Genomic DNA, 14,990 nt, shown 5'->3' with positions numbered 1-14,990 from the left:
GAGAGGAGGACGGTGATTATATGAACTGTGCTGCTACCCACGATGGGACAATGACTATTCGGCTAAGGAGTGAACAGAGTTTCTAGAGAGAAACGAAATGTGCATTTCGCCAATTATAGAATATTTTCAACCTGTTTCCTCCTCTTGTTTGGGCCTTAGCCCAAGGGTTTTACTCTCTGGTTGTCCTCGTTTTGGTTTGGTTTACAAATTAATGGGATTCTTTGTTTAATGTATTCATAGTAGTAAAGTATTTTTCTTCTTTACCTAAAAAGCGGGTGTCGAAGCAGCCATTTTCACTCAATCTATCTATCAGGTTTTAGAAGATCACAGGAATTTCCGTTGTTTTCTTAGAATACCGGCCTTAAAACAGGACCAGATAATGTGGGCGTGTGTTGTATTTTGAGGAAAAGTGCAGTTTTGCAGTTATATATAGGTCCTCGAGCATCTCGGATTCACTTGGAATAGTGTGACTTGCACTTCCATAGTGAATATCGGCAATCCTCTTGTGAGATTTTTCCTCAACTTTCACGAGTTTCCCGCACCATTTCCTGATTCACTTTATATTTTAATTTGACATGGAGCCCTTCAACAGCATCCAGTTTGTTGAGAACACTTGACAGAAAACCTTCAGCCCTACTTCATATTTTAGCATGAAATTCGTACCAGGAGTCAATTGGATCGGGACAGTTTTCTCACTGTTGATCTCCTGCACTGACGAGCACTGCTTTATGGTCAGTAAGACCTACTGAGCATAAAGGCACATATCTGGGTGATCAGCTTCGTGGCGGTGGTTGGTAGGCTGAAGGTTGATGGCAAGTCATCTATTGTTATTTGTCCTATTGGTCAAAATCATGCCGGACTCGTTGGATTTCGTAGAGCAGGTGCTATTGTACATTTTCATCAATGGTCTAATATTAATCCTTTGGGTCATACGGACTGGCAATGCCGAGTTTCGCATTCCACTTGTATAATGCAAAGGATGCATGTAGCTTTAGCTAGGTCCCTTTTCCCGAGTGTAGGGGATTTATTTAGCAGGAGAAGCAGGTGGACTGAGACAAACGCAGCTCAAGCGGCGGCTCCCACTACAATATGAGCAATTTTCCCATTATACTGCCCTTACCTCCTAATAAATCATTCTGTAATGATTTATTAGGAGGCAACTGGACAATCTTCATCACTTCACCAATGTCCCCCAGGCCCTTAAGTAAAATGTTCTCTTGAGTAGTATTTCTCTTCTTTAGAAAAAAACGATTCCTTAAAATTATGCGTGATATGAAGGAAAATTAATGCCAAAGAAAGTGCGTGTCCTCGTCTTCACAAAATCGCCATAATGCAACATCGGTAGAAAATCTCGGATCAAACAGCGCCATCGAGAAGAGTGGCTAAAGTGAGAATCGCGATGCGGGGTAAGTATAGCAGCTGCAAATGCGGTTTTACCATCATTGTCTGGAGAGAAAAAATTCAGTGCATCGGCAAGCCACAAAAAAAACAGTTTTGTGTGTGTAGCTGTCATTTATGCTGCGCACACGTGACGTGGATGGTCGTTTCACGCCTTTTCTTACGCGCCATAGTGAAGATAGCGATGTATCCACTTCATCTTATAGGCTTTTACAGGCTCTGCATAATCGCTGTCGCCACAAGCTCTATCACCTGTTTTGTTTAGAACGACGTCTCGTATATTTATGGTCACGCATGCTCCCACTATCTTCGAAGCGATCCCTAATGGTCTTCCTGCGTGGAGACAACGCACTGTACATTTCTTTCACATCATTAATCATGACTACGATAGTCTTACGATTGTAGGGCACTCTATTACCTTATTCTCCTGTTTTCCGAGTCTCGCTGGCTTGTACCTGCCACGCAGGACTTAAATATAAGCAAATCGATTAGCAGTATCAGAAGAATATGCCACTTGCATCTGCAGCGTTACTCTTTATACAAGACGTACTAAATGTTCCACGTGTCGTTATTAGAACGCGGAGTCACATCTTGAGAAAATGCATTTATCTCCTTTAAAAGAACGTAAAGGTTCTCTAATCGCACTCCCCTTGCATTTCCGAAGTTTATTTTATATTATAGATTTTCCTTTAATGCGTCTTTTTCTCTCCTGTTGTTGAATCATGCGCTTGTGTACCTTGACTGCTTTGTAGAAACCCATTACAACAGTTAAATTCGGTGAAATCATACCTTATGGGGTTAAAAAGCATAAAATCCTCAGTTCATAAGGTTTGCTTGTGTGTTCGAAGATGTACGCAGGACACAAACTAAAATAGCTTAGAGGGAAGTCCAGTTCAGACGGTCTGCAATCAGCTAACTACTATTCCGGTTGAAGAGGCCTTTAAGAATTTTACCCAGACCACCTTCAAACAAATAATAAGGAACCAGTCCATTACATTGCCAAGGAAGCCTCTCATCCTTTAAGCGTTTGCTACGAGGGGCATTCAATAAATTCGGTACCTAAGATACTTTCCATAGTTACATTTCAATGATTCATGATTTATCATGTTCCCACAAATCTCAACTTGAATCGCATCAATTTTTAGGTTGAGATGCTGCAACAGAAAGAAGGAGGACACCTGTATCAAATTATGGATTTGCTGAAATTGGAACATCGTTCAGTCATCAAAGTTTCTCGCCAAAGAACGAAATGGGCCAAAGGCCATTCACGAAACGTTGGTGGCTGTGTATGGCAGCACTGCACCTTCAGAGTACCAGGTGAAATTCTGGTCAACCAATTCAAGTGGGGTAGAGTCCATTGAAGATGATCCATGTTCAGGAAGGCCTATGACAGCGACCACTCCAGAAATGTACCAAGCTGTGGAAACCCTTGTGCTGAATGCCCAAATCTGTAAGGAACAGTTATAACCATACTCCATGAACACTTGGGGATGACTAAAGTCAAGTGCAAGGTGCGACACCAGATTTCTGACCCCAGTGTAGAAGCAATTCAGTGTACGGTGTTGAGAATGTAGAGAGATTGATGGACCCTGAAACTTTCATCTCCAGGGTTGTTATGGGTAATGAAACGAGGTTCATCATTGGGATCTTGAGACTAAACAAGAATCGATGCAATGGAAGCACAAGAGTTCTTCCCACCCAAAAAAAATTTCATACCCAACCTTCAGCTGGCAAGATTATGGTCACCATTTTTTCAGATGCTGGAGAAATTGTATATTCGCTACTTGGAACGCAAGAAGACGGTGACTGGAGGTGATATTGATCCATACTGTACAACCCTAAGCGGTGTCATGAAGTAAAAACGGCGTGGAAAACTTTTCGGAGCTGTGATGCTTCTTCACGACAACGCGTAGGTCACATGCTGTTGCTTTGAGAAACTGACTTTACAGAACTTATCCATCCACCTTACAGTTCTAATCTGGCCCCCAGTGACTACTACCTGTTTCTACAATTCAAGAAAAACGTACGTAGACGCCACTTTGCTGATGATAATGATCTGAAGATAATGAACTGCTTTTTTTGCATTCGTTGATGCATAAACAGCAGTAAAAGAATGTTATTTGTCTTGTATTTCCTCATTGCCAACAAAATGGAACAAGTATATTGAAGGTGAGGGGAGTTATATTGAAAACTAAAGATTTTTGCTTCTATCGCATTTCCTTCATAGGTAGGTAGATAACTTATTGAACGCCCCTCGTGTGTTATTTGAGGTCGTTAAAAAGGATGGATACCAGGTAGTCTACTGTTGAAGAAAGTTGCCGTGCTGGGAAGGTGAGGACCTTTGATTCGCCATCGTTTGTTTGATACTGAAGCATGCGGTTAAACTCAGTTTTTATTAATTTTGTACTACTGAATAAATAAGGGGGGGGGGACGTATTTTTTGTAAAAAGGTGAAGATACCGAAAACAGAATGAGGATCTTGGTTCTGGCATATTCTCAGAAAATCAGTAGGTAATGCACGAAAGTGGTCCACGTAGTTCATTTGTTAACAGATTGCTAAATTAACAAATTGGAAAATAGTACGAATATACTGATGACCTTTACCCTTTAATAAAAAGTTCTGGAGTTGCGTGGTACTCGAAATAATGATCTATTCCATTTAGTGAAATATCGGTTCACCAAAAATTGTCAGTGTGCATTAAATGCATAAATTACAGTTGGAGATTTCTGCAATGATACATCCAGAACGAACAGAGAGAGAGAAAAAACTACTGACTTTCCTTTAATGACGTTATGGATTACGCGAGCCTTACTAACAAGGACATCCGTAGACAGGGAACCCTTGGATAAATTATGTATTCGAAAGAAAGTTCTGCAGCTTCGCTGATTCTTCGATAAAAAGACGCAGACGGTCCTCTCCTACTGCGGACTATCATTCAAACAATCCACTTTGCATGAATGACTTCCAGTCCTTCTGGAAGCAAAGTATCAAAGTTAATAGCGGGACCATTCCATTTATTAGTCGCAGTAACAGCCGGTTTAATTAATTCACGTTGGTACTCTAAAATACCAGCATCGCATCACAACAGCTCACACAACGCATGCGCTCCATCCCAGAACTTTCAAAGTGGCGCCATTTCCGAGGATGACCTTTAAAAGCATCAAATCATTACGACTTGGTAACGACCACGTTGCCAAAATTCCAAAAGCTACCATCATTATGTCTCGGGAAGCCAAAATGAAGTCTCTTATTTCTGTATTATATCAGAATCACTATTCGGGGTTATCCAAAGATTACAGAAGAGTTTTTTTTTACCAACCCTTCATTTACTGAAACGTAAAGGCCATCAGTCACCGATGATTATTCATATTAATTCAAACTGATTAATAAAGACCCCCGGCGTCTGAAAATCGACGTCAATAAAGCGGCACTGTGTCGTGTAGCCGCTTAGTATTAATGTGTACAACTGGTGAATGGCGTGAATGTTTAAAATTAATACGATGCTTTCGCAAGCTGCGTGATAGATTGTTCATTTTCGGCTTGGCATGCTCGTGAAATGCAAGCTACCAAAAGATGAGGTTTTTAATTGTTGCAACGTCATCAAACAATTCATCATTGTTAAATGATTGTTGGTTTTTGTGGCCCACGTAATCAGCCGTTGTTCAATGAATGAAATGATGTTGCCAGAAAACACGCGCAAACCGTAAAACTGCCGAAGTTATTATTCTTTCAGATAATTACGATAATTTGGCCGGGCAGTAAAAAAAAAACCAAATATTCGTATTAAGATATATTAATGGTTCATTAAGTCTTACTGGAGAAGTTTTAAAAAAAAGTAATAATGCGATTCTAGCCAGCGACAGAAGACACGGCGCACTAGCTTTCACTTTCAGAATTTAATCTCCCCATTTTGTCCCCTTTTTTGTGCGAAAAATTTGCCATTCATGTGCCTGTTTTGTTTTGAAAGCCACTTTACTATCCGGCATTAAAGAACGCGTTTTTTTTTTTATTCGTGCTGCGCCATTAATGCCGGGCCAAAATGTTTTCCACAAAAGTAAAAGAAACAAAAATGCTTTACCGCGAAGCAGAGGTCAAGAGGGCAGAACTATAGACATAAATAATCTTCCCGCCACCCTTTCTTTACTCAGAAGGCAAAGCATCGCGTCGTATGGGGGTTGACGGCGAATGGGTATGGAGGGAGGGGTGACAAACAGCACAGATTACGGAAAGCGCCATTCCAACCCTCTGTCGTAGCCAGTTTAGTACATATTTACTTTCCTCGAAAAAAACTCGCCTCGAAAATTTCGCCGCCATATTTTAAAACATATGAAATTACCTCACTGGGAGTGCAATCACAATTTACAGGTGGTTTTTGTGTTTTTATAGTTGCCCATCAGAATTGGGTTCTCGGCAAATGTCATTAATTTTTTTTTTTTTTTTTTTAAATAATATCTCCATTTAACCGCATTTCTCAGGTCTCGTGAGGGACTAGCAAAGCGCTGCTCAAGGCCGGGCCGTAATAATGTTAAGTGCGGCTGCAAATTGTGTTTTGGTCAGTTCACGGGACGGACAAAAAAAAAAAAAAAAAGACATTCGAGATTCTGCCCTCTGACCAGCCAATACCTTTTCCTGTTAGCGCATAATGCAGTGCTTCTTAGACGCGTTAGCCTATATGCATAATGCACATATTGTCTTCGCCATGTCCGTCTGTTTGTCCGTCCGCAAGTAACAACTCGATGGACGGACTTTCAGGATATTTTATATTTGAACCTTGTAAAAATATTTGTGAGCCGTTCCAAATATCATTAAAATCGGACAAATAGAAATCCGGAAATTATTTTTCATACGAATTTTTATGGAAAAAAGAAATTTATAGATTAAATGCGGTTTTTAATGCAATATAGTTAGCTTTAGACATCCCGTGCACGCTTTGCGTGAATTTTCATGTAAGAGAAATTGTCAAATGAATTTTCAAACGTTGTGAAGAGAGATGTGTACAGAGAGAAAAGACTTAGAAGTATACGGGAGAAGAGTAATAAATATTTGAAAGTTTCAATTAACATAATGTTATAATCCTAGTAATTAATGATAAGGCGGTAATCTTTACTTCTATTAATCATAGAAATAGAACAAAAATTCATTAATTTAAAGAAATAATAAAAATTCTGTAGGTACATAATGTCTCCTGCCCTTAGCATATTAAATGTGTTTTTCATTTAAGAGTCATCAGTAGGCGTTAAAAACGTTTTAATTTTCGGATAATTAATAACATTTATGGATAATAATATAACAATGCTTTTATTTTATTAATAATAATTACATATCAGTTACTGAAAGTATTGGTCTGTGATGACTAATGTAGGATATATAATTTTTACATTGAGTTCACGACTAAATATACCGTCTCCAGTTGTTCTATTACATGTAGTATTTATTGAAAGATCCGATGACATGTCCAAGTTGAAGAATGTTTTTATAAATGGGCGAATTCTTTTCCAGCCTCAATTTAATTGTAAAGAAAAAAAACTTGAAACCAGATACGTTTTCGAATTAAGCATTTCAGAAAGTTTTTTGTGTCTTAAAACCTTAATATTTCTGTTTCTAAATTCCCTTGCTCTCCAAAGACATGCTATACGTCCACATTATCCCGTTTATTGCGTGAGAAAATTTCCTCGATCACATTTCCCACTATCCTGGAAAAACTACTACAATCTTCAAAAGTTTGAAAGTTTTATCTGTTGTGTAGAGCTAAGATGAAGCGCCGTGCAAAATTTCATTAAATTTGGTGCAGTAGAAGATGAATTATTGTTGTCGTCATACAACTATAATTGCAACAATACGAGCTACAATTCGCTTCTGGCGGAAGCTGAAGATGACGTCACTTCCGTAACGTTTTTCGCATGACGGTTTTTCGTTACAAAAGTTTTGGAATAACGCCAGTAAAAACGTTTTTGATGTCAAAAAATCGATGTGCCTGAAATGCAACGCAGTGGGTACATTAACTAGTTTTTTCCATTCATATGAATGACGATTTATGATTAGTACAAGCTAAAATTATGCACAAGCACATGCGCATAATTTTATATGCACTAATGATAGACTATTCCACCTCCTCCACCTAAGAAAAAGTTATTTGGTGCTTTCGGATTTTAGTGCATGAGACTGTTGACCAAATCTGGCTCGCATATGATGGAATGATAAAAAGAGATTCCATCATTCCATCATATGCGAGCCAGATGATGGAATGATGAAAAGAGATTGAGAAGTCTTTATGGATGTGGTTGCCGTACTTGGGCACAATATTCCAAGTCTGGTCTTTCAATTGCCCTAAACAGTGGGATTACTACCCCCCACAAGTAAATGTTCGCATCAATGATCAATAGGACACCATGGACCTTCCTTGCCGCCTGTTTACTCGAAAAGCTTCACATGTGACTGCAACATAACTTCTGAAAATTCCAATTTCGATCGTCAGATAGCATCAAGTCTCTCTAGACCATCTCACCAGTTCCCTTCTCCCCCTGATGGGAGCGAGTTTGTGTTTCTCCAAATGTAAACATATCGAGAATAAGACAATCTCGACTCATCTTAATCTCGTCTGCAGAAACGGTGTTGTGTGAATCAAGTTAGACGAGCTCTCTTGTGTATGGGAAGGGGAACTTCTGGCCGCATGTCCGTTTTTTAAAGCTTTCTGTAGGCCTACGTAGTTGAGATCGCGGCGACCACATTAACGAAAGACCCCTCTGTGATAACCCCCGTGCCATCTTGCTGTTAGGATCGGATAGCGCTCATCCGGGAACATCTAAAAAGAAAAGCTACCACTTTTTCCTTTTGCGCGAAGCGTGCTAGTTATAAGTGCAAATGCAAGATATAAGGGGACAGACGGGGAGTAATTAAGGGAGTAAGACGAAATCGTGTCACGATAAAGCTGGTTATAAACGCACCAGATAAACGAGGTCAACAAGCTGACGATTTACATTTAAGAGGGCGAAGGATAAGCGAGCGGATGGATTGCAACACTGCTGAGGTCGAACACGAATCGGTAATAACTAACAGAAAGACCCGCGGTAAAGTAATAGCCCAGCGAACGCAGATAAGCGTGTTTAGTTTGGTAGGCCGCTGGTCCCATTAGGCGTGGCATCGTGCACTAACAAAGTGCCAACAACTCCTACGAAAGGCTTGAGATAAAAGCATAACATTCCACACAATGCATAGCGAAGCGGGTCGGTTTGGTTCTTCTTTTTGTTTTTTTTTAATTCAAGATGAGATTATTAACTCGCATCGGACTACAACTTGATCCCCCAAGACACGACCATCTTTTCAGCCCCGAGTAATGATCCACCGGAAACGAGTAGCTTTTGCAAAATATGTGTAGAGTCATTTCCACGATCATCTGTCACTGTTACAGGATGTCGATATCTGAACGCTATACATGAGCGCTACTTAATCACTGTGGCCATTCTGGTGTTTAATGCCGCAGTGGTTCGTTGATGAATGCCACCTCTGGCACAGCCAGTAATGAACATTGTGAATCATAATGCGCACGTCTGAAAAGCGCCAGATAACGTAAATCTAAACTCGAACAGTTTCTGGTGCTCCACTTTGTTCAAATTATCAACGGAACATCGCCATTCACGCTCGCGCCACTAATAAAACTTCGAGTTGCGCGTTATCGCCCCTAGTGCTCGATGCACTTCGCTACGCCCTCAGTTTTGTTTGTACTCGTGTCCATCGACGCTGCAGCAAGAAGGGATCTCATCTAGGAGCAGTCTCCTGAAGTGGAATACATAAATGCGTTTTTTTAAACTGCTCCTACTGAAAATCAAATGCTGTTTAGTATACTATATTTACTTTTAGTCAATATATCTGCTTCACCATATCCGTCCATCCGTCCGCATGTAATAAGTCGACTCATAATGGAGTGATATTCATAAAACTGTATATTCGGCTCTTTCAGGGAGATCAGTTCGTCAAGTCACCAAAATTTCATTAAAAATTATGACTTCGCAAAACTGAAAAATTGGTCACTCGAAGCACGTGCACTTTGGTGCCTGACCGCTCGTCTACGGCGGCCTCGACTCAGCGGATGGATTTTATTAAAATTTTAATTCAAAATATTTTTATAATTCGAAAATAATAATAATAAAATATTTTTATGATTCAAAATAAGTACCGCAGATGTGCCCTCTGACGGTTGGCTAACGAAACATCAGCGGGCCCAGCTAATCTACGAGGACGATTACTAATAATGTATTTCTCGATCGACTGAACAACTTTTACCGATGCTCAAGAAGTTTGCGGGTCCGATAAGTGACATTTACCGGCCAGCAGTTAAACTGAAAACTTATCGGATAATGTCACGTGTTCGATACGCTTTATGCATACCAAACTGCCCGTAAATGATGTCAGACATCGAACCTGCAAACTTAATGATCGGTATTTTTTTTTTTTGCACGCGGCACTGACGCCGCAGATGCGATTTCCTAAATCACTACGTAAACTGCGAAATGATTTCCCCATACGTGAACGGAAAAGAGGATTGTTGGGGGGGGGGGGGGGAGTTGCATGCAACAAACCAACCGATGAACAGAGTTAACGCCCAAATGATACGATATAAACTACCAGTATTGAAAACTTTAACTGGCTTTGAATCTTCCCCGAATTTCTCTCACGTGGAGCGCACACACCCACAATTTTTAACTTTTCAGCGAAACTTTCAAAATCAATAATTTAATAAAAATCGATAAAATACTTCCGCATGCGCTCTATCTGCCACGTGCTTTTACGTCTAACGGCTTTAAAGCGAGTCCTAAATTGAAATGACATCTATTATCGGGCCATATAACCCGAAAACAGGTAAATAAAAATCGTAAATCGAGACACGACACGTGGGTACTCAACACACAGGGAACAAGAACAGACGGGCCCCGGGGCAAGAAAAGTTGTCCTTCCGCTCATAGGCGATAAATTCTTCCCCGAGCCTGAATGGCCCTCACGTGATACGAAGATCCATACGAAACCGGCTGTCGGGCAGTATGGTAGTTTCTCCAAAGCGTCTGTACTGGGTGTATTTTACGATTAGGCTTAATTGCTTTTGAACGACCTACAAAAAGATAATCGAGGTTATTAATCTCGTTCCCGAATAGTAATAAGCAATCGCACGATTTTGTGGCACTCATACTATAAAATAGTTGACTTCAGAATGTTTGGAGCGCTGCAGTCAGAACTCTTCTGCTCCAAAGTAATTTGTCCGCATACAAAAGGACATTAAAAACCAAACTGTGGATTAAACAGTACGCATTTCTTGATTTTGCTGCTTTGCTTTTTTAATTGTAATCGTGCTGAGTTCTACTATTTCTCATTGCAAATAGTATTATAACCAGGCCGCATTTAAGGAAGGGAAGAGATAAGGACGACAGCCGGGTGCCCATCAGTTGAGGAAAAGGACTCAATACTTACATTTATTACACTTTAAATATTCGAGCAATCTAGGAATCCACAAAATTGTGGTCGGCTCCGAAACCCCGGGATTGCGTAAACGCCCCCTAATCTTAGCAACATCCAATGGGTTTATATTCCAGTTTTTCGGTACACTCCGGAGGAAGCGACTTCTTTTGCTTAAATCCGTCCCGAATTTGGCCATACCCGCAACGCGGTGAAAAGATGCACCCATAATCTGGAGTTGAGCCAAAAATAGGTTCAAAACAACTGATTTAAAGAACGAGCTTTTGAATCCTAATTTAAAACAATTCGGCTCTTTTTGTTCTTTCACTTCGTGGTTCCACCCTGTTTCACTGTTCCGCACTGGGCACAGAACCCATTTAAAGTTAGTTTTTGCTGAAAAGCGAATAAAATCGCAGGCAAGGGAAGGTTTCCATGTCGGTTCATGAAAACTAACTTCACAGGAAAATATGGTAACAATCTGTTCTGAAATGTTCGCCAGTTTGGCCGGTATCTTGGTGTAATCTAAGAATTACTCTAATTATGCTATGGAATAAAAAAAAAAAAAAAATTACTAACTGCCGAAATAAATTAAAGTCAATAATACTTCTGAATTCCTCTTCTTTTTAACTCTAAACACTCAACTAATTCTTTGAGAGTCAGAACTACAAATTCAAATGTGAATCTGTTCATATTCACATATTACATTCATTTAGCTATATTGCCAAAAAGTAACCGAACACCCGCATTTTCTAATAAAAAACATTTAACGCGTCAGCCCATGTTTTGCCTTAATAATAGAGTTCTTTGGAAGTTTCCAAAAAAGTTGGTTTTCGGTGCATTCCTCCTCCAAACACAACGGCTAATTCAGTTGCTAATTGGCGACTTCCAGTTCATCCCAAAGGTCGTCGGGGCTCTGAGCAGACCAATGTTCCACGCTCGTGTGAAGACTTGTCCAGAATGTCAATGTAGGACATTGATATTCAGGACAATGTACTGGCATTCAACGATCCAGGAACGATAACCAAGGTGCAAGTCCAAACCGTAAGAAACAATCCTTGGCGCAGCTGCACCTCCCTCAAACACTCTGATGAATAACGTTCCCCGGGAATCCACCAGACCCAAACAGTGTACCGTCATTCCATAACATACCACCGTTACATTAACCAATAACGATGGGCTGTTCACCAAGCAAGTGACGTTCTGCGTGCTTGGCTCATCCTTGTACTTATCAGGTTGCAGGAAGATCATTAAGGTGTTAAGGGCTTCTTAATATGGTATTTTTTGAGGAAGGAGTAAAAAGAGGATGCCTGGATCCGAAGCACCCGTGTCCCCTTAAGTGTTTAAACTAGCTGCTTCGAAATCTGAATCCCCGATTAATCTCCCGAATTCTGGGGAACATCCCGTCTATAAATACTCCTTTAAAATAATCTTTTTATACTTTATCTTGGCAAATACACCTGAGTCGGCAGCTGAAACGTCATGGCGGCAGCTGAAACATCCCCCGTCTTTCATATTCACGCGCAAGTGTTCTTGATCATGGATGAACGCTAATTAACTTGAAAACGAAATGAACTTTACGTTCAAGTCCAGTCCGAATGCGAACAAAATCACCCCACCCATAACAACGTTTTAATCTCAGCTGATGGAAAGCGAAAGAAAAGTAAAACAGATAATATACTGCCTCGGTTTTGTTCCGCCCCTTCCCTTTCTTCGGAGAAAGAAAAGTATTAAGAAACTAGACCTTTGTGAGAAGTGTCGCGCACACAAAGAAATTCATATCAACCCGCTAACCTCTGACCGGCTGTTGAGTTAGAACCGCGGTACTTACATACTGTTTACACAAGCGCATAAATCTCGGCGCGAACACTTTAATTTCGAGGAAAGTGCACGTGCAGGTTCAAAGTCTTCACGCTCTTATTATCTGTCTGGAATGGAAACGTTAATACCGTTACGACTACAACTACAGACGTTTCAGCACCTGCACACGTCTCACGAATACCAAACCTCCTCCGAACTCCAACAGGTGGCACTACCCTGTCTTTTGCAATTACAACGCATTTATAAGTATTCGGAGTTATTGGAAATTAAAGGTAAATGAGTGTGACGAGTGGAGGTATCCTTCGGGGAATTCATACCGTTGCCTTCGATTGTTAAATCGTATGTACAAGTAACAAAAGGATGTTTCTTTTGGTCCAGACAAGCTAACTTAATTCTGCTTGAAAAGACCAAATTCAAAATTGACTGATCAGATTTGAATCGGAATCTTTCTGAAATAGAAGTGAGGAGAATTGATAATTTCAATTGAGACGTCGAAGACCGAATACTTACACGCATCCTTAAGAATTTTACATTAACCCTCCGCACGGTGGAAGGTATAGGCATCTTGGGAAACTAATTGAGAAATATTTCTCGCCCCCCACCAGTCAAAAATAGAACCTTCCACAAAAATAACGAAATCCAATAATCTCGCGAAAGTTCACTGCTCAATAAAAACAAAATTAAAACAACTTAAAATGGATTATTTCCCTCTTTCTACTTTTAGTTCTACAATAATAACAAAGCGCTGCATCCAAATGGAAGACACTCCATTATCTCACGGCTATGCGCTACATCTGCTACTTTTCCATTTACTCGCAAAGCGCCCACAGACAGAATTGACAATGCAACAAAAGACCGGACTCACTCACCTGTATAAAACTCTCCCTCCAGCACCACTCCCGTCACAAGCAGCACCAGGGCGAGCACCGAGCGAAGAAACCTTCGTTCCATTATGTTCTTGTCACCACCTCCTCTGGATTAACCATAAGGGCCGAGATATGTTTTGCAAAAACCAAACCGAACACGCGCACACACTGGAGGAACAAAGGGGAGTTGGGTAGAGCGCTCAACCAAACAGTACGTGTCGCAGTTCCGTAGCTGGCTCTTCTTCGACTGACCTCCGTAAGAACAGTTTTCGGAACCTCGAAAATCCCTTCACTGCCACACGTTGATCACCGCTGCTGCCATCTACACGGCCGACACTAATTACAATATCCAGTTGCCCCCGCACAAGAGACGCAAAATCGACGTCTCAAACAAAGTTCGCCCGTCCTTCCACAATCGGATAACTTTCCTCGTAGCTGTCGCCACACGATTCGTGAGCCGGTCAGAACTCGCCAGGGGTGGCTCCGGTTACAGTACAAGAAAGCGCCGGCTGCGATCTCAGAAAAATGAGCCTTCCACTTCGCACCGTCCCAGACTTCAAACTTTCGTGCTGCGACGCTACACCTTAAGTTCAAAGTACAAAGGTTAATGTAATACGTGCTACTTCTCCCCCCTGACTCTGGTTGCGCTCCGATATGGCCCGAAACCTGTTCGCGGTATTTAACTCAATATTAAGTTTATCCCTCTTCAGAAGAAAGGAAAAAAAAAAATTCTGTACGCACCAACCAGCAGAATGTTCTCCAACTGTTGCGCAGCCTTCGAACTCAATCCTCCTTCCACTGACTATCAAACGACGAGTACGAATAAAAAGAAGCGCGCTTCCCGGCGATGGAAGCGCGTGAGTCAGAATCTCCCCACCTTATTCGCTGCAACCTACGTCCATCCCCTTCAGATGGAAGTCGCCGGCGAAAAGATGCACGTTTTAAGCAACTTCTCGATGATCACCGAAGTCACTGGAGGTTTTCTTTCCACGGTGGGAAATGCGAACGAAGATTCCATCGAAGCACACTTCAACTTCTGTTGTTTTTTTTCACCGCATCAAACCCACCACCGCTCCAGACGCAAGCGTCAAAGAACTTTGGAAAACTTCAGGACAAGCCCGATATCCTTAATTCTCGCCTTATTTCTGTTCAGTAAACGCTCGAGACAGCAAAGTTGCTCAATAAGACGGTTAAGATATCTCCCGTGACACTCCTCACGGCAACAAACTCCGCAAGACGCTTCTACCCTTCGACAAGCACTCTCCTCTCCTCACGGGCAGCAAACTCTTCAACTTAACATCCCCCAAGAACGGCAGCCACTGTCATCCGGCCGGTCAGTGAATTCGCGCACGCACCGTCGACGAACCACTAGCTCCCTCTGGTGCCTCTCGAGGCAACCACAACATCGCCGACGGATGATGATTGGATAAGATACAGGTATCCGAGATTTTCGTTATCGCCCA

At 41.3% G+C, this 14,990-nt stretch overlaps 1 protein-coding gene across 1 annotated transcript in view; it reads right to left on the bottom strand.

Moving 5' to 3' along the window:
- LOC150076579 (putative receptor-type tyrosine-protein phosphatase mosPTP-1) overlaps window positions 1-13,771 on the bottom strand; it is a 995,686-nt gene extending 981,915 nt beyond the window's left edge. The window contains exon 1 of the mRNA XM_090387917.1: window positions 13,531-13,771. Coding sequence (XP_090244043.1) covers window positions 13,531-13,612 — 82 coding nt within the window. The 5' untranslated portion in view covers window positions 13,613-13,771. The remainder of the gene's footprint in view (window positions 1-13,530) is intronic.
- Between the last annotated feature and the right edge of the window lie 1,219 nt (window positions 13,772-14,990).

The sequence above is a fragment of the Mastigoproctus giganteus genome, chromosome 13 (assembly GCF_048544385.1).
Source record: "Mastigoproctus giganteus isolate SK-2022 chromosome 13, ASM4854438v1, whole genome shotgun sequence".
Classification (NCBI taxonomy): Eukaryota; Metazoa; Arthropoda; class Arachnida; order Uropygi; family Thelyphonidae; genus Mastigoproctus; species Mastigoproctus giganteus.
Note: the sequence above shows the minus strand (reverse complement) of the source record. Positions and strands in the feature narration are given on the sequence as shown.